At 39.3% G+C, this 19293-nt stretch overlaps 1 protein-coding gene across 7 annotated transcripts in view; it reads right to left on the bottom strand.

Moving 5' to 3' along the window:
• Positions 1–19293, bottom strand: part of RNF38 (ring finger protein 38) — a 129584-nt gene that overhangs the window by 11743 nt on the left and 98548 nt on the right. For 5 of the 7 annotated variants that reach the window (XR_008233657.1, XM_052778132.1, XM_052778130.1 and 2 more), the window contains 7 exons: positions 15669–15882; positions 13209–13376; positions 8470–8640; positions 6463–6624; positions 3829–3935; positions 2183–2267; positions 585–706 (listed from right to left, as the gene is read on the bottom strand). Coding sequence is in view for 6 of the 7 variants with exons in the window: in XM_052778132.1 (XP_052634092.1) it covers positions 585–706; positions 2183–2267; positions 3829–3935; positions 6463–6624; positions 8470–8640; positions 13209–13376; positions 15669–15882 (1029 nt within the window). In the remaining variant the exon portion in view is untranslated. The remainder of the gene's footprint in view (positions 1–584; positions 707–2182; positions 2268–3828; positions 3936–6462; positions 6625–8469; positions 8641–13208; positions 13377–15668; positions 15883–19293) is intronic. The other 2 variants (XM_052778133.1, XM_052778134.1) reach the window with 2 other exon arrangements.

Here is a 19293-nt window from a genome sequence, read left to right as displayed (position 1 = left end):
TCGTTGCCCTTCTCTGAACACACTCCAGCACCTCAATGTCTTTCCTGTAGTGAGGGGCCCAAAACTGAACACAGTACTCGAGGTGCAGCCTCACCAGTGCTGAGTACAGCGGAACAATTGCATCCCTGCTCCTGCTGGCCACACTATTTCTGATAGAGGCCAGGATGCTGTTGGCCGCCTTGGCCACCTGGGCACACTGCTGGCTCATATTCAGCTGGCTGTCAACCAGCACACCCAGGTCTTTTTCTGCTGGGCAGCTTTCCAGCCACTCTTCCCGAAGCCTGTAGCGCTACATGGGGTTGTTGTGACCCAAGTGCAGGACCCGCCACTTGGCCTTGTTGAACCTCATACAGTTGGCCTCGGCCCATTGATCCAGCCTGTCCAGATCCCTCTGTAAAGCCTTCCTACCCTCGGGCAGATCAAGCCTCCCTCCCAACTTGGTGTCATCTGCAAACTTACTGAGGGTGCACTCAATCCCCTTGTCCAGATCATTAATAAGGATATTAAACAGAACTGGCCCCAATACTAAGCCCTGGGGAACACCACTTGAATTATGGACCTTTGAAAGAGACCAATGTACTTACAATGTCTGTTCTGACTGGTGGTTGTTTGGATTGAACCTGTAGGATGGAAGCTGTTCAATGTCTGCCTTTGTCAACCCTCGTGGTTTGGCTTCTCCCAGGCGTTCTGCCAAATTCAGCAGTGCCTGCAAAACATGGAAACTGGACATTTAAAAATTCACTGCTCAGAGAGGCTCTGGTTCCACTAGAGGTCAGGCTGACATTACACCTCACTACCCCAGCTGGTAGCACAAAACACCCTTCTATAGAGAAAAGTTTAGAACCTTAGTTCTTCCCTACAACACAAGACCCATGGAAAATCTGTCAGAATTCAATCATCTTTCTAATCATGTAAGATGTTCTCTTTGCAATTTCAAAACCTCCAGGACCCAACTTCCAATTAGCTTGGTAAGTATTTTGATTCTGAAGGATCCCCACCCCACTATGAAATTAATAGTGCTGGTAACCAGAAAAAATCGTTAACAAGTTTGCTTCCTAAGAGTATGTGAGTCTGGTCTTGTGAGAAATCAAGAATTTAATGGGACAGGTTCTGATTCCCACTCCACGTCTCGGGCTAGCTGAATTGAAATACGGACATTTTATCCTCAATCCGGAAAACAAATACATACCATCAAACTTTAAGCACTTTTTTTGCTAAATTTTCTTTTCTTTTTCTATAAGCCAAGCATTGCAACTAAAAGCCTCTCATGTAAGTAACTGGCACTCTGTCATGTATGTAACTTGCACTCCTTCACATGGGCCTAGGAAAAATATCACTATGAACATGATGGATAACGAAGGCACAGAAAAGTTAAAAGACTTGGTGAAGGCTGCAAACAATACTGGTCACAAAGAGATTTCTAATACTGTCAAACCTAGGGCCCAAATTCTCAGAAATAAGATGATGCTTCTTCTGAACTAGCACAGAAGTTATTACAGAAGTACTCATTGTTAAACTGAAAATGTGTAACTAGACAGAGCTCTTAAGGGGAACACAGGCAAAGAGATGCAAAAGTGAGGGTTGATTATGACTGTTTGGAAAGAAATCGAATGGAATCCAATAGCCTCAGAAACAGCAAAGACACAACAGCTAGGACTGCCCCATAATTATCTAGGACATTAAAGAGGGTTCTACATCTATAGATGTGAATTACTGTACCCTCCTGAGGACCAAGAAGAAAAGGCAATAAGACAGTTTTATAAACATTACATTTAGATTAATTAATCCTATGACATTAACACTATTCTGTGAAGTTAAGCATATAAACCCAGTAACTTACCCTGTTCTTTTGAAAGTGCTTCATTTCTGTTTGATATTTAAAATCAATTAAAATTCAAAAGGAGAAGAGTAGCATGTAGAACATAAAAGCTGACCAATTTAATGATTACTAGCCTGGAAGGGTGGATTCTGGGAAAGAGCAATAGACAAAAAATAAAGCTAAGCACTTCTAATATCCAGTATTGCAAAAAAATCTGAAAGGATGGTTTCTGGATTCTGTCTTCACAATCATTAAATTTATTCGAAAGGCAAAAGCAAGATTAAAAGCAAAATGTAGTAAAATTTTATGTATTGCTTGAGCTAACATCTGTTCTTTAAAGATAATTGTAGTTTGCACACCAACCTCATAGTTTTCTACCTCTCCGTCTTCCACATCCAACTCAAAGCTGAAAGCTGGTCCAACTGCAGGTGGCACTGGCAGCATTGATCTACCATGAGAGCAAACAATGATAAGGTTCAGCATCTTGCTGAAGAAAAGCACAGAAACATCTGGCAGAGGTAAAGTTACCTTATTGATCTCTCTCAAATCAGCAAGTTCTCAGAACTGGTAAAAATATTAGGTTTGAAGTCAAGAATGAACATTTGAAGCGAAATAGTCAAAGGAAAAAGCTAATTCTGCCACTTTTTGATACAGGGAATGTTGCCTTTTTAATTGCATGCATGTCTCAACTGATACTTCCAACCAGGCTCAGCATTATTATAAAAACTAATCTCTTTATTATCACAGATTATGGAGAGCTAAAACTGACAATGAATTGACGTTCTGTTTTCAAATATGTTTTATTTCTTTAAGTGGATTAACAAACAAAAGGAACCCTAAGTTCACTTAGCTCTCCAATACAAAAGCCTTGAAACTTTTGTAAGCCTATAGTACACAATGAAGATAAATAGGATATGCTACTGGACCAACTTCCATACTGAAGGCAAGCACAAACTCACTTTGTCACATACTGTGATGTTGGTTAAAGCAGAATCTCTTCAGGGAGGCAAGAGAGATGTTTTCCTGTTTTTATATTCCACAAGTGTTTTTACCACCCCAAGACAGCACTATGGGTCAAAACTTAATGCACAGACATAGAAATCACAAATTCACAGCACTAAAATATACTAAAATCCCAGTCAAGTCATCAGGAATTACTGTGCCACATTGTGTCCTCAATGGACAGGCAAGAAGCTATGACATTACTCTAAGACTGTAAGATGCAAAGCTGAACAACTTCACTAGATCAGATTTCTGGTGCCATTTTCATGCCACGTTTGAAATTGCACAGCAAGAAAGTACAGATCTGGTGCCAATGTGTGATTATTTCCTTGTCAATGTCACCTTTGCCACCAGAAAATAATCTTTGTTTTCCATACATTTCATACTTATTTCAAAAAAGAACACAGAAAAGTAATAAATGTCATGTCATGTACCCAAACTCTGCCACAGAGAATCTACCATCACACACTGCAGAGAATTTCTAAATGTTAATTGTCCCACATCTTTTCCAGAAACAGCTAATCAGAGGCAGAACAGAAATTCAATAGCTGTAACAGATCAGCAGTTCAGCCAATAAAGAGTAACACATCACAGAAAGCTCCCACCCTTGTGTTTTGTAATTAAGAACCAAACCAAATGAATTTATTCCATAAGTGAAGACTCCTAGGACTTTATCCTACAGTGTGACCATGCCTCTTTAAGAGTATCCAAGAATCAAGTTTTAAAATTTGTTGAAGATTTTACAAAGAGTGCTACTGTGCCTCAAAAAAATCTACAAAACTACATTGGAAAAAATTGTTCACTTATATTTTTCCTTGCTCAAGGGTGTATGTTATTCAAAATAGGCTGAAAAATTTACATAGAAATGGAAGTTTTCCTCTTTTCTGGGACAGCTGAACTATGTCTGTTCTCTGGTAGAGTCCAACCATAAAAAGTGCCGAGACTCTTGTTGAAAGTCACGTGACTTCCCAATAGCCTACATGGAAGCAAATGTACTTTGAACTTACAGCACATAAGGTAATAGGCTGGGATGGTAAGGGTGTGGTGGTATTGGCTGCTGTGATCGGTATCTGCTGCGCCCTGTGAGTCTTCGAGGCATAAAAGGTGGGTAAGGCTGCAAGAAAGAAGAAAATAAGCTTCAACTGGAACTTCTGGAACTGGAACTTGTGTCCAGTTCTGGGCTCCCCAGCACAAGAGAAACATGGACACGCTGGAGAGAGTCCAACGAAGGGCCACAAAGATGGGATTGGAGCATCTCACGTATGAGGAAAAGCTGAGAGAGCTGGGACTGTTCAGCCTGGAGAAGAGAAGGCTCAGGGGGATCTTATCAATGTACATAAATATCTGAAGGGAGGGTGCAAAGAAGACGGAGCCAGGCTCTTTTCAGTGGTGCCCAGTGACAGGACCAGAGGCAGTGGGCACAAACTGAAACACAGGAGGCTCCGTCTGAACATCAGGAAACACTTCTTTACCGTGAGGGTGACTGAGCACTGGCACAGGTTGCCCAGACAGGTGGTGGAGTCTCCCTCCTTGGAGATATTCAAAAGCTGCCTGGACATGGTCCTGGCCAACCGGCTTTAGGTGGCCCTGCTTGAGCACGGAGGGTTGGACCAGATGACCTCCCTTCCAACCTCATCCAGTCTGTGAGTCTGTGATTCAACATTTTGGTTTTTTAATCACAAAATAAAATCTGAATATTGAAATCCACTTCCAATAAAGCATTATTAAAAAAATCCAGCCTCTGCTCAAATCCAAAAGAACCTCAGCCTCAGTTTGAAATGATTCCCATTGATAAAACACAATCATACCATTCCATGTGAAAAAGTAGTAACACACAACAGAAATCATTGCAAGCTCTTGTGTGCTTAGTCTACGTGCAGGCTGGTTTGGGAAACAGGACTTGAACTGCTGACCCTCTTGTAAATGTAAAGGCTCAGGCTTTAGGCCCAGTGGTTGAGTAAAGAAGCCTTTAAAAAAAAAAGTCTTTAAAAGAAGATTTTTAAAAAATGTCTTTTTAAAAAAACACTTTTAAGCAGTGGTGTCTATTTATGTTTACGTTAAAGAAGCCTTTCAAATGTACATGGAGAGTTTAATCAGTACAATTTCTGCAGCTGGACAACACCTAAAGGACAGTCAAGCCTAAAGCTTCAATCTGTTCTTTCCATGGATAAATCAGGGCTTTTTTGTCATACTTTTTTTCATTTGTATGCTGAGCTCTTTACTTGTACAATTAAATTTTCATTATAATTTTTCAAAATTCCGTGCATTACCTACTAAAATGGAGACATATGTGGTAAAAATTTCCACTTAAATGCAAACTGTATTTTTCGAGAAAATTTTATGAAGATTTAGGATTGCTTTATAAAAGACCTTACTCATCAGCAATATACAACCCAGAACTGAAGCATCAGAGAGGACAAATGCTATGTAATCTGCAAAAAATGGTATTTTTTCCTTATCTACTTTAAAGACTGAACTTGGAAATCAAGAACGCGTCACTCCAACCAAAATGTTTGTGATTGTAATTCATCTAACAAGCATATTGAGTAAAATACAAGCAGTTTATGGAAGTTTTTAAGTGTCTTTGTCTCCAGAGTGACTCATAGTGCCTGAAAACTTAATTGAAATCTGTACACCTTTAGTTTAACAAGCTGAATATTTTTTTTAAATGGTGGAGACTTATTTGAACCTTTATAAAAACTGCAGCAGGCATTTAACTAGGTTGTGTGATTGCAAGAAGACTAATTAAAGAGAAGTTATCTGTATATTCTGTAGTCACAGGCCCTAAAATTTAATTCTCATTTAAAATTTTGAATAACTATATGCCTCTAAAACCTTTTGTCAACTTGATGCACAGGTCAAACATTAAAAAAATTCAGAGCCTATACTTCACTTCTAGTTATTTCTTCAAGCATTACACAGACAGGAGAGGTTTTTAAAAAAAAAGACAATGCACACAAAACAACCACAACAACAAAAAAAATCTCAGGACTAATATAACTGCAGATTGAAGTGCACCACAAAGATCCTAGAGGTAGCACAGGTACTGGACACACCACAGAAACACAAAATTCAGCACAGACTTTATCCTGCAGCAGGTTTAATTTTTTTTGTGCTGCTGCAGTTGAACTGCCTGTAGATCCCCAGAAAGTTGGCTTAAGCAAGCTTGGCTGTCTTTATAACATGGTGCAGTCAAAATTATGGAAGCACTCTATACAACTGCTTGCCTGCAAATTGCGAACACTCTGGAAAAGAACTATTTTCAAAGCATTCCAGCTTTCCTGACTTGTGGAAACATAACATACGATGAAGAATTAGCTAAAAGTGACAGCAGCTTTTCTGAACTGTACTAATTAATATCTGCCGTAGAAGTCCTGGACTGTGTGGTAACATGAAATGTTTTATAAATAACTGTTACAACAATCTGCAAATAATGTTATCAGAAATCATTCGCTGGTATCATTAAGTTACCCTTAACTTGATTAAAACAAGCTTAAAGAAAATACCACAGTATGCAGCTATAGCCAATAATGGAATAAAACTGCAAGAAGTGCCACTTTTCAACAAAATGTACTATAGAATGAAGATCAAGAATGTTAATGTAGCATGCATGAGAATGTGGCACAGAAAACAATACTTACTACACCAAATGACACCTCCTGGTGTAAAGGATCGTGGGTTAAGAATTGGAGAGGAGCTGAGGGAGGCAATGTTGGTGGATGGGCTGGGGGAGGGTATGTAAAACCTCCTACAGGAAGATGTTCTCCAAGCAGTTCTACTTCATTTTCTATCCTTTGAAGTGGCTAAAAGAAAAAAGAAAAAAAAAAAAAAAAAGGCTTTGTTGCAATAATAGAGATGCCATTTTTCCCCAATAAAGAACTGCAATCCCAGCTGTATGTTCTGAGCTGCTGTGGTCAATTTTATAGGGTAAAAAAAAAAAAAAAAAAAAAAAAAAAAGTTACAGCTATAATTGTACCCAGTTTCACATAGTAACTCTGAACAATTCCTGTGTCATTAACACTACCAAAAAGCAAAGACAACACTACACATTTGATATAAATTCACCTTTTCCAGCTAGCCATGCTTATAGACCAGGAATTTATGCGATATAGCAAATATAGAAGTGGCTGTAATTTCCTGTGTCTTGCATTTTTCAGGACAAATATTTGCTCTCCTTCTTGCCAGGCTGCTCTCACTGTACAACTATGCGAGAGAAAAAAATAAACAACCATAGACAAGAACTGAAATTGTGCCAGAAAATCTGCAAAGTGGAGAGGAAACATAGCGAATCCAGTGGATTAAACTGCTAATGATATTCAGTAATCAAGCAGATGCTTTCCTAGGTGGGTCATGCATGCAGTCCTACCACAAACACACAGTCCAGAGGTTTCAGAAGCGTGAGATTCCAGTTCAGTATTGTAATCTAGTCAACTGTATGTAGTACATCAGTCAGGCCCAAAAGTACTCAGGAAATAATCAGGAACTGACATTGTTTCATTAGTACACCCTTCTGTTCTTGACACTGAATTCCACCATTTCAAGAAATTCAGCTAAGAAAGCCACCTTGTGGAACCAAAGGAATATTCTGTTTCCCTGTTATGCAGAGCAAACTTTAAACACAAGGTATTCTTAAAACACTAAGATACAAGCTCTTCGCTAGAGCTGAAAGTTGACAGGCAAGCCTAGTCAATAACCTAACTAAGCAACCCAAGCTATAAAACCCAAGCCCATACATTTTCTAAAGGAAAATCTTATAAAGATTACCACTAAAACCCATATTTTCCCAGTTGTTCTCCCATCATCATAACAAAGTGATTACAACCTTATCCACACCTGAGACATGGCATGGAGAAGTCTCAGCAGTGTTTGTAAGTAACAATGAAGCTGTTTTCTATTTCTGCATTAGTGAAATACTGGCATCTTCTAGTCAGAGGAGCAAACTAACGGACACGAGTATACAGATAACTCCCCAGTTAGAGCTGTAGGCCAGAACTGAAAATCTAATTTCCCCCCACATCCAAAACGTGGTTACATTTTCCCATGTTTGCATAGTCCCTATCACTAAGGCAAGTCTGCTTAAGCAGAAGGCATCAAGAACTTTCGTAAGTGGGGAGGGAAAAAAAAAAAAAAAAAAGGGGAAAGGGCAACTGTAGGCTCCTGAACGTGTCTGGATGACCTAAGGTCATTATGTTCTAGGAAAAGCACTAGTCATTTAAAAATTAACTGAGAAGTAATAGAACAGAAGCATGTAACGAAAGTAACATTCTGTGCTTTCTTCTCTCTCTGCTAAGCTTTTCTCTGAGACCACTACTGCACTACACAACCTCCTCTGGATTCTCTTCTGCTTCCTGGGAAAGAAATACCTGAAGGAATAGTTGGTGAAGCAAATATACATCTTTTTCACAGAAGTAAAGCCCTATGGAGAAACAGCACAGACAACAACTGACAAAATCTGAAGAGAAACATGGTGAACTTTAAAATTATTTTTTCATCTTCACACTAAGTGGTTACAGACTTGCTAAGGAAACATAAGTGCAAAACTTACTACTTTAAACAAAATCATTCTGTTTCCTCAGTCAGCTATCAGCACCATTTGCCCATCCAGCCCCACCAATTCTACGGAGAGTGGGGTAAGAAGCATTACTTACCGACCGTGACTGCTGTGCTTGGAAAGGAACGAATTGTCCTGGAGGAGGCAAGTGAGGAGGGTGGTGTGGAGAGATATGAGGAGGATGCAAAAGGAATGGGTCACTAGAAATGAGGGGTGGAAATGCTGCATATGGTACAGGTAGGTGCTGGACTGAGCACGCCTGAAGCATCTGAAATAAAATGAAAACAACGTATTTTTGTATCTAGCACAAACATTCCCTATAGAACATTCTATACTTATTAGGGAAAGATATCATTAAAACAAAGCAGTTCTCTTGCCTCCTGGGAAAAGCCTCCAAAACACAAATAGCAACTCAATCAAATACACAAGGAACAGGGATTAGTACAGAACAAGCTCTGGAAGTCTTCTCATGAGGTCAGTGGCAGTTAGGGTTTTCAATACTCCAGGATTAGACAGACCCCTAAGTGATGAGCAGATACTGTTATCCTAGTTAATTTTATTCTTCCCACATTATTACCTTCAAAACAACTTGCCAAAGCAATGGCCTTGCAAAAATTTTAAGCTCTAAATATTGCGGAGGGACTCCCAGCTGTCAGACTGTGCATTAAAACCTCTGCTGCCCCATATACTAAGAGTAATTCATAAGCTCTGCTCAGTTCTGCACTTTGAGGGGAGCCCCATGCTCTAAAGGCGGCTCCCTAAGTGACAGATACTGTGGGAAATAGCCCTTTTTCTCTCCTCTTTGAAATTCCTCATACAAAAGCAACTTTGGGCACTAGAGTTTGAACACTGAAGTGATGAAGTTACTGCAGGGAATGTGCTTTGTGGAAGTGTTCAGTTTTACTTCTGACTCTAGATATGGAGGAGCAAGAAAACCTGCATTCTCTTTTTCTTGCTCTTTGATCCATCATCAGAATGTCAGGCATTTCCGTTACATTTTTGACAATTAAAAGAGCAATTAATAAGATACTTGTTATCAAATCTTATGAAGAAAGAGGACCCAGTTCTGATCTTTTTTTTCTTCTTTTTAGTCATGTCGCACAACATATTGTGCATACTGATTATAATGGCATAAAATGGTAAAGAGATCTAGTTTAAAATCAGATTACATTAGTGGAGGTGGAACTATCGCCTCAATTCACTGTGATCATGACCAAACATAAATTTTTACATGCACTGATACAGTAGCAGATTAATTTGATCTGACTACTGTTTTTTCTTAAATGCTGGCTATTCTTCACCCTCAGCTACTGCATCATTCTTCTAAAAAAGAAATACAATAGGCAAGTGTTTTTATTGTTAAAAATATTTTTTAAATTGTATTTTACTGAATTGAAAACCGTTCTCTGAAGCAGTTGAAGATAAATATGCAGGTAGAACATCACACAGTGTTCTTTAAAACAGGAGGTACTTTGGGGAACACGTTAAAATATGTTTCATCCCATGATTCTGTATGATAAAGATTACCATAGCTCCAATATATGTTTGGAACGATCTGTGCTATGTCCATGGCACTTTTAAAGTTAGAGCAAATGAGGCTGCGTTATCTTTCAAGTGGAAAGAAATGAAAATTACCTGTTTATTCATTCAGGCTTTTGGAAAACTTCTGCTGTTTGAACATATGCTTTCAAGAAGTTTTAAAACTGATGAAGGTATTTCATAAATGACAATTGTTTATTTTATAGTTACATATGCAGTGAGAGAGACAAATACTGTGAAAGTAACAAAAGGATACTGGGAAGTTCACAGATGAAGCTGTGAAGCAAGCTGACATGCTGGAGGGCAAGGCTATCTTTCAGATGTATTTTTATAGGCTGGAGAAATTGGCTGACAGGAACTGTGTGAAGTTCAACAAAAGCAAATATGAAGTCTGGCACTGGAAGAGAATAGCCCCATGGAGCAGGACATTTTGAGACTGACTGGTTGGTGAGCGGATTTGCAGAAAAAAAAAGTTGGGTTCTGGTGGACACATCAAAGAGAGTACACAAGAGCTACAGTGCACTCCTGCAGTCAAAAAGGCCTACTGCACACTCAGCTGCATTACTAAGAATGTAACTAGTGTGTCCAGTGAAGTGATTCCGCCCCTCTATTTGGAACTCGTGAAACTGTATCTCAAGTCCTGTGTCCAGTTTTGGCCTCCCCAGTGCCAAAGAAAGAACTGACATACTGAAATGAGTCCACTGAATGACAACATGATGACCAGGAGCTTGGAGCACACTGCATAAAAGAAGAGGCTGCAGAAGTGGATTTGTTATGCCTTAAAAAGAGAAAAATAAGCGAAGACCTTACCACTGTCTTCAGCTACTTCATGAAGAGTGGACAGGCAGAACCTGACTCTTCCTCAAGGGGCAAAGTGAAAGGACAAGGACCAACGGGACCAAGTTGCAGCAAGGAAAATTCAATCAGATATACAGAAGAAATTCTTCACAAGGATAGTCAAATACTGGAGTGGAGGCTTAGAGGGGTTGTGAAATCTCCATCCTTGGAGACATGTACTGCTTGTAGCAGGTGACCACCAGATGACCTCCAGAGCCCACTCCTAACTTAAATCATTCCTCAATTCTGTGACATAATAAAAGAAAGCATAAAGTCTGCCTGCTGATGTTACATATACTCAACCTTAATTCTTTATATTCACTTGTACTGCATCCATTGTCTCAACACATTTGATTAACTGTTGTACATTCAGTCCAAACAACCTGTTAGAGCTTTACTCTATATGTATAGGACAGCTGCATTGCTGAATTATAAAACATTTTATGAATTGCACAGATAATATACCTGTTCAAAGCAGAGATTGTAAGTGTTGTTTGGATTTCCCTAAGCCCCAATATAGTTTTAGCTTTTTCTCTTTTCCTTTCTTAGGACATGTTGCTTTCTTGCCTTGCTGAATTTACTATGCAAGTATTGTTCCAATCTCTGGGTACCCAGCCTGAGATTGTGTCCTGGTTTCAGCTGGGATAGAGTTAATTGTCTTCCTAGTAGCTGGTACAGTGCTATGTTTTGAGTTCAGTATGAGAAGAATGTTGATAACACTGATGTTTTCAGTTGTTGGTCAGTAATGTTTAGTCTCAAGTCAAGGATTTTTCAGCTTCTCATGCCCAGCCAGTGAGAAAGCTGGAGGGGCACAAGAAGTTGGCACAGGACACGGCCAGGGCAGCTAAACCAAAGAGGCCAATGGGGTATTCCATACCATGTGACATCACATCTAGTATATAAACTGGGGGGGGTTGGGGGGGGGGGGGGCAGGAATCGCTGCTCAGGGACTAACCGGGCATTTATCAGCGGGTGGTGAGCAATTGCACTGTGCATCATTTGAATATTCCAATCCTTTTATTATTACTGTTGTCATTTCATTAGTGTTATCATTATCATTATTAGTTTCTTCTTTTCTGTTCTATTAAACCGTTCTTATCTCAACCCACGAGTTTTACTTCTTTTCCTGATTTTCTCCCCCATCTCACTGGGTGGGGGCGAAGTGAGTGAGGGGCTGCGTGGTGCTTAGTTGCTGGCTGGGGTTAAGCCACGACAGATTGCTTTGCTCCACTACCAGCACCACAAAAGAGAAAAAAAAAGTTATCTCTCATCCTGCCTCAGGGATACACACTGACTCATGTAACAGATTTTCACCAATTTGAAAGTAAGGGGAAATATTCCCCACAAATATTCCAGATTGGCCAGCAGTATGCTGCAGACATTGCTGTCTCTCATGGGGATAAATGGCACCTGGACAAGATGAATGCAAATCACCCTCGCTCTTCATCGAGCAGCTTAAATAAATAGGTGGTCACATCAAGGGTTTTGTTTCAGTGTCATAGGCTTGTTCATGCCCTCAGGTCACAGAATGTGCAACAGGAAAGTTAAGTTACACATTGCTTGCAAATACACAGCTGGCAGAGACGAATGTTTATACCAACATTATAAATGGTTACTGGACACTATATATAGTATTTATGTATGATATTACAGATTTATACTAGAAAAAGGAGGGGAAAAAAAGCTGTGACTCTTCCAACAGATTCTGCAACCTTTATTTGCACAGCTGAAACTTCTTGGGGTACACTTGTTCAGCTCTGGTGCCTGTTAACACTTAATGATGAAATTTCCACAGAATGGTATCATCAGAATGCTATGACCTGGAAGGTGGCATCTCCTAGCTGATAAATAAAAATTTCTAAGAAAACAGTTCAAGTTCTTTCAAATTTGAAGGTGGCAAATTAGCCAGTCAAGGCACTTTATTCTACTCCCAGAAAGGCACAGAGACATCATTATTAAAGAATATTCTGATTCATTTTATGAGACAGAAGAGCCCTTTTCAGCTTTTAGTGATCTTTCAGGACCTTATTACTTCTCAGAAGAAAACTGACTTCTGAGTATCAGACCTTTTTGTATGTATCCAATCCCTGAATAAGGTCTCTACTAAGTAAGATTTTTTTCTAGGTGAGCTGCCGAATAAAAGCCTTAGAAAGCTTCCTCTTACTATCTGGAAGTATGCAGAACAGCTGCTGCTAAGAAATCAGTTCATAAACCAGCATTTAGTTTGAATTAAAAACCATCAGGACTCTATACTATAAACAGTCATACTCTATAAAGACAGTAGGCAAGTAGCATATGCTTACCAGCTCTAAGCCTACACTGCTATGCCACTGCAATTTACCACAGGTGGAAAAAAAATGGCTATTTCCAACACAATTAAAGCCACACAGACCCTGAAGCTCTAAGGTGCCATTCCTGTGTCTAAGATTGAAGCTAGTGTAACTACAGATACCCACTTACTGGGGGAGGCACACTGCAGACTGGAAGGTGCTGCCCACTGAAAACCACTGAGCACCCTGGGACCTGCTGTGTGCTGCAGGCTGGGATGTGCTGGCCTGTGCAAAGTGGTATCCCATGTGGAGCCACCGTTGTCACTGTGTATGAGACAGGAACTGTGCCCTGATGGATCTGCAGCAAAAGGAAAAAAAAATTAGTAACTTACTGTAAACTCTTAACAGTGTTGTACAGCATGATGAGTAAGATAACAAGCTTTTACCTACATATCAGAAAAAAATACATTCACAATGAAGGTGTAAAGGGAGGCACATGCTTGTAATTCCTGTTCATTAAAATATTCTTCTCAACATTACTTATTGATTAACAGTTTCTAGGTAAGGCCAAGAGGGATCTCTCAGCTTAAAATGTTAAAACTTCAAAGGCACCTTAAAGTCAATCAGAGGCATCTCAGACTCTATTAAACCATAACCCCCCCTGCACCGCCCAATACTAAGGTTAGTTCTTACAAAATAAGAAGGCAGTAGCTCCCACATAAAAGCTAATATACAAGTAGCTAAAGAATTGTCCCATGTCTGAAGGGACTGATTCAATAATTCAGAGGCTTGTATCTTTAAAGAACAAGAAAATTGTGTAGATTTTCTTTCTTCCAAAGTGACCAATCTCTTGATTCAGTTTCAGACCAACACTCACGCTAAGTCTCCTAACCTAAATGTAACAGAACAGCTAACGAGAAAGCTGAAAAGTGAGCATGATCATGAGGCAGCATGCCCTAAATATCCACATTTAGACGAGGAAACAGACCCACGTAACCCAATTTTCTAGCTAGTAATATTTCCTAGAATTTAATCATCAAACTAAGATCCAAAGGTGTTCTGGACCTACAAATAACTTTTTTTGTTGTTTTTAAAAACATTAAACAAGAAATCTCTGATGCGCTAGTAAAACTGAAAAGGCTTAAGTGTCAGGGAGCATGGGTTAATAAAAAGTAATTATTTCAAGGAATCTCCCTCTTCCTTCATGATCTGCTAAAATGGAACCTGCTTGCTTAAAATGGAACAAGTAAGAAGAGCTCATTAGGAAGGTGAGAATGAATAAAGACAGCTAACCTACTGAACTGGTAGTGTACAGTCAGACACAGAGGCCAAAAGAGAACACAGAGCATGGAATAGAACTTAAAATCTCAACCTGTATATCACTAGTGACAGAAACCAGTCTCCCTCACACTGAATTTGACCCAGTTCTGGCTCAGGTACAAAAGTTGGGCATACAGTGCAATGCTGCATGTGATTCTGAAATGTTTACTGCTCAGAGCAATAATAAAAAATGACCTCTCAAAATGGTTATGTCCCTTAAGTAAAAAACATCACCATGGAAGATCTTAGTGTGGAACACCTGGGTTTATCCAGGTTTGTCCTGGTGTAAGCTTGCAACATAAAGGAAGAGCACAATTTGAATTTTTGAGATGATGCGGCAGTAAAATTGTTCATCAAAATGTAAGGTTGTGAGATGGCTAGAATGGCGTTAGCTTCCACCCTTGTACTTGGTCTCAAATGCAAATACTTCCCTACTGAAAACTGCTCTGCACACGTAATACAACACACCAGTAGTATGCAGCTGCACTGAAAGCAAACCAGTTTTTAAGAAGGGATGTTAGAGTTGCATTCTGTGTGGTGCAGTTTGAGAAGTGGACATCAGGATAACCAGTTATATTTTCCAGTTCATGACTATGTAGCAACTCATGTACTTGTGCTGCAGCCTGCTGACTTTAACAAAAAACAACACCAAAGGTTACCTCAACAGGACAAATTCTTTTACAAGTCCTCAGTTACAGAATTCTATACCAATTGTTGTTGCACAGAGGAATTATTTACTTTCTGGAGCAGCCACATATCTCATTTTTTCATAGCATTTAAGGATGAGTTGATTAGGCTTGGATGGCTAATTTGGTTATGTGACGATACTGTCATGAGTTCTGCTGTGATATAGGCAACCAATTATAGGCATTGTGAATTCTACTTCTAAATAATGTACTTTAACTACTTAGAGACTCCTAAGCTAAGAAGAGGTAGTTCACGTGAAATAGAACACATTCTTAATTATCATATCACAACTTTATCACATTAAATTAACTTCAGAAGCAAACCCCCTGCATTTCAAAGGTTTGAGCCAGAGGCCTACCAAACTATGCCAATACATGCATTGACAAATTGTTAAATATCAATCTTTATTAAAATTCTGGACTTTCTTTCTGTTTTTTCACTGCCTGCTGCAGCGCTCCATACATGAATAACATTCAACAGGAAAAATGCTCTGTAAGAGGACAAATAGAATTTAGTGTTATGTGACTTTCATTGCCAACTAATTTGGGGAGGAGAAGGATCTTGAAGATTTGGGGGGGGGAAACCCCAAACAAACAAACCCCACATCTTCAACACCCTTCTGTTTGTACTCTAAAACTCTTACCTGATCATGAATGTCAACCATCACTGCATTCTGCTGTGGTGGGTGAGCAGCTGGGTGCAACATACGAGGAGATACATTTGGTGGGTGAAAGGCTCGGGGCTCTTCTATTGCTTGCTGCTGTCCGTAGGAGAGATGGTGGTAGTTTTCATCCTGGTTAATGGAATTATGTCTAGACAAACGATCTCTCCTTGTTCTCTGACGTCGAACAGGAGGACTGGAAACACATTAAAAAAATTAGAGATTACATAAATGACACAAATCCTTCTTAATAACTAAAACCACAAGAGAATCAAGTATCAAGAAATTTTTTACACTGCAAAATTTCACTAGAACAGGTTTATTAGATTGGAATAAAACTTCTTACTGACAAAACTGCTAAAAGCCTGAAGAGATGACACTTTTTTCAGCATAAAAGTGCTTAATAGAGCATAGCTTAATGCTGTAAAGGAAGCCAGGAGAAGAACTCTTATGTAAATATTAACCTGTTAAAAAAATTGCACTTGGATTGCCAAGACAAGCACTCAAAAGTCAAGATAGCAAACTTCAAGAGACTTCCATGAATTTATTCTATGTAAAAATCCTTCATTACATGATCCAGGATACCAGGATCCTAGCCACAACCAGACCACAGAATGGTTGCTCACTCAGTGACAGCAGACAAAGCAGTAGACTCCTCTGAAGAAACAAATTAATTTTTCAGCTCTCACATGTTCACTACATAACTGAGTGCCTCATAGAATGCTCTCCAGAAGATCCCAGGAAATTCTGATTGTGGTAATCTTTCTTTTTCAGAGTGGAGAACTGTTGTGTAGATTGATTTAGACCAGAGCATCTACTTCTTTTAAGCATCTGATCTACAGGCATAGGATTTGATCACGTATTCTTATATAATTGTGTGTATGTTCTGAGCAGAGCTGCTACTATCTTGAGCTGAGACTTCTGTAAATCAGAGACCAGCAGCTCAGGTTCAACGCTCAGAAAATTACGCACACACAAGTAACAAACTCGCTGTTAGAAGTTTTGATCAAGTCACTTCTCATTTATTTGGAAGGGGAAAGAACTGAAAGCACAAAACCATCCCCTAGTACTTTCAGTACACGCCTTCCAATCTTCACAACACATAAATTACAGGTCCCAGAGGCAACAGCAAATTAAAGCTACATGGGACAAAATGGTTTCCTGCTTATGGAACAGGCTGAAGGAACCCAACTACAGAGAGGAGACAAGAAGGGTCTGTGACCATTAGAACATGTCCTCTCCTACAGTGTGTGCAAGAGAACTTGAGATTCTTCACTTTCACTACTCCCATTGCTATTACCAAATAAAAATAAAATAAACCTGAAACCTGTTGGCAAAGCCCAGACATTCCTAAAGTTGAGTCCAACTTTTGTGCTGTGTGAAGCAGACATACTCTGGGGAAGGGGACCATACTACCAGCTATTCAGATGCTACTGTGAGTATAGGATACAATGTCTCAAGCCACTATTTTTCTGCCCTACTTCACAGGAATGTTATGTCATTATTGCCTTTCTTAGAACTGAAACAAATGCTAATTCACAACAGGTCAGACAGAAGGCATAATGCCAGACTGAAACACAGCATTCTTAAAACAAAAAAACCCCAGGCAACCAAAAAAATGCATAGTCTTCTTTATCTTTACAAATTACCATGTCTGAACACACAAGCTGTGTTTTCTTCTAAGCACTAAGAACCTACATTTACAGTCTTACTAATGTATTTGTCTTAATTCCAGTCTCCTTTCCCAGAGTTTTTTGTTGCACTCTCCATCACTGTATTACTAGTATGATACATCTGTAATATGCTCATTAGATAAAACTGGTATATATGACTTCTAACCACAGAGCTATTGATGCAAAAGATGTTCTGGTTTTTGGAGTACGAAGGTTGCTTTAAAGTTGCTATTTCCTGCTATGAAACAGAAATGCTCTCAATACTTTAACACAAAACGTCTGTGCAAGGATTTTTGTTTGGAAAAGCTGCAGGAAGAGAGGCAAGTTACAAAAGACAGCTTCAATGCTTTGGAAGAACAGAAATTCTCTAACTGCCACCAGCACTTAAACAAGGTAGCTTCTCATAAAACTACTCTTACCCCATCTTTGTTAAAAGGTCTGGCTTTACTTCCTATGAACCCAGGATTATGAGAAAGCACACCCAGCAAAAGCTGGCAGAACTTCTGGAGTGTTTTTCTAAATGAATGGAGCATCGTTCTTGGGGAAAAAGCAAAACGGGATTTTTTTCCTATGCGGAGTTATAAAGAAACTATACTTTTCATTCAGCAAAATTCACAGCATCTAGATACATGGCTCTACATGCTTCCTGAATTACTGGAAATGACTTCAGAAGAATTGTCCAGACATGGGTCTAAACTATTATTTAACATCAGTAATGAACTTGTGCTTGAAGTATTTAAAAAATATGCACACAAAACCTCCTCTGGTTCTACAGGCACAGTATAAACATGGTAAATGCCCAGTTAAACAAAGAGACAGGATGAAGTGGCGAAAAAAATTGCAGAAATTCCTACCCTCAGATAGGAACAGTCATCAAAAGGTATCCATAACTGCAGAGTTAGTATTTGCAGATCTCAGTGTTTTCTAAAAAGGGTGATTTCTTTGCAGTAACACATTCTTAAATCCTGTTAGTTCAGAATTACATTCAAGACAAGGAAGAAAGGAAGCACAGGTGAAAGGTGAGACACAGCAATAGTACAGGTCTCCCCATTTCACAATGACTGGTAAAGACAAACTGGAATGGCCTTCTCTGTTTCATACAGGCACACATTATGCTTTTACATTCACAATTTATCTGTACTGTAAGTAGCTGAACAAAAATAATATCTTTCTGCAAATTCATACCAGAAAGCTACCTTTCTAACACAGTATTTATTTGCTTACAATGAATCTGAAAAAACCCACAATGAATTAGGGCACTGTTGTGCTAGGCACTGTACAAAATCCCTGATACAAAGAGGTAAGGTCTACATAGTAACCCAGACAGTGGAAAAAATCCAGATAATAAAAAACCAGCAGAGCCTGTGCCGACCAGCTAGAGTGAACTGGTAGCACAAAAGAGTTGATGCTCATGACATTGGGTCAGAGTGATGTCCGCAACACACACACTTCAGAGGTTTCGTCTGCACTTGCCCTAGTCTGTTCCCTTGAGCTGAATGACCATTTGCAACTGGAGTACACCTTTCATGTTCATCTTAAAACCTCATTAACTCTGAGACCACTCTGTGATAGGAAGAGAGAAGACAAAGCAGGGAAAACAGGAAATTGTCTTCAAAAGCACATGCATAACCTCATCTAAAGCATTAATAACAGATGCACTCACAATGATCTTAAGGAATCAAGCTTTGATCCATGAGAGCGGTTATTAGTTCTGATACAGCTCCAGAGCATTCTAAGACTTCTGCAAAATAAGAGACATGTATATGTTGTTCTCCCTAACAATCCTGTTTCAGGAGAGGAGATTGGGCACGGTACTATTCTGGAACTGACTTAGAGCCAGCTCAAATGCAACAGTGTACCCAAGCTAAAAAATGCTGAGTTGTGTGCAGGGAAACAAAGTACTGATGCATTCAAATGTCCCCGATTAGAGGCAA

Source organism: Harpia harpyja, chromosome Z, assembly GCF_026419915.1.
Source record: "Harpia harpyja isolate bHarHar1 chromosome Z, bHarHar1 primary haplotype, whole genome shotgun sequence".
NCBI lineage: Eukaryota > Metazoa > Chordata > Aves > Accipitriformes > Accipitridae > Harpia > Harpia harpyja.
Note: the sequence above shows the minus strand (reverse complement) of the source record. Positions and strands in the feature narration are given on the sequence as shown.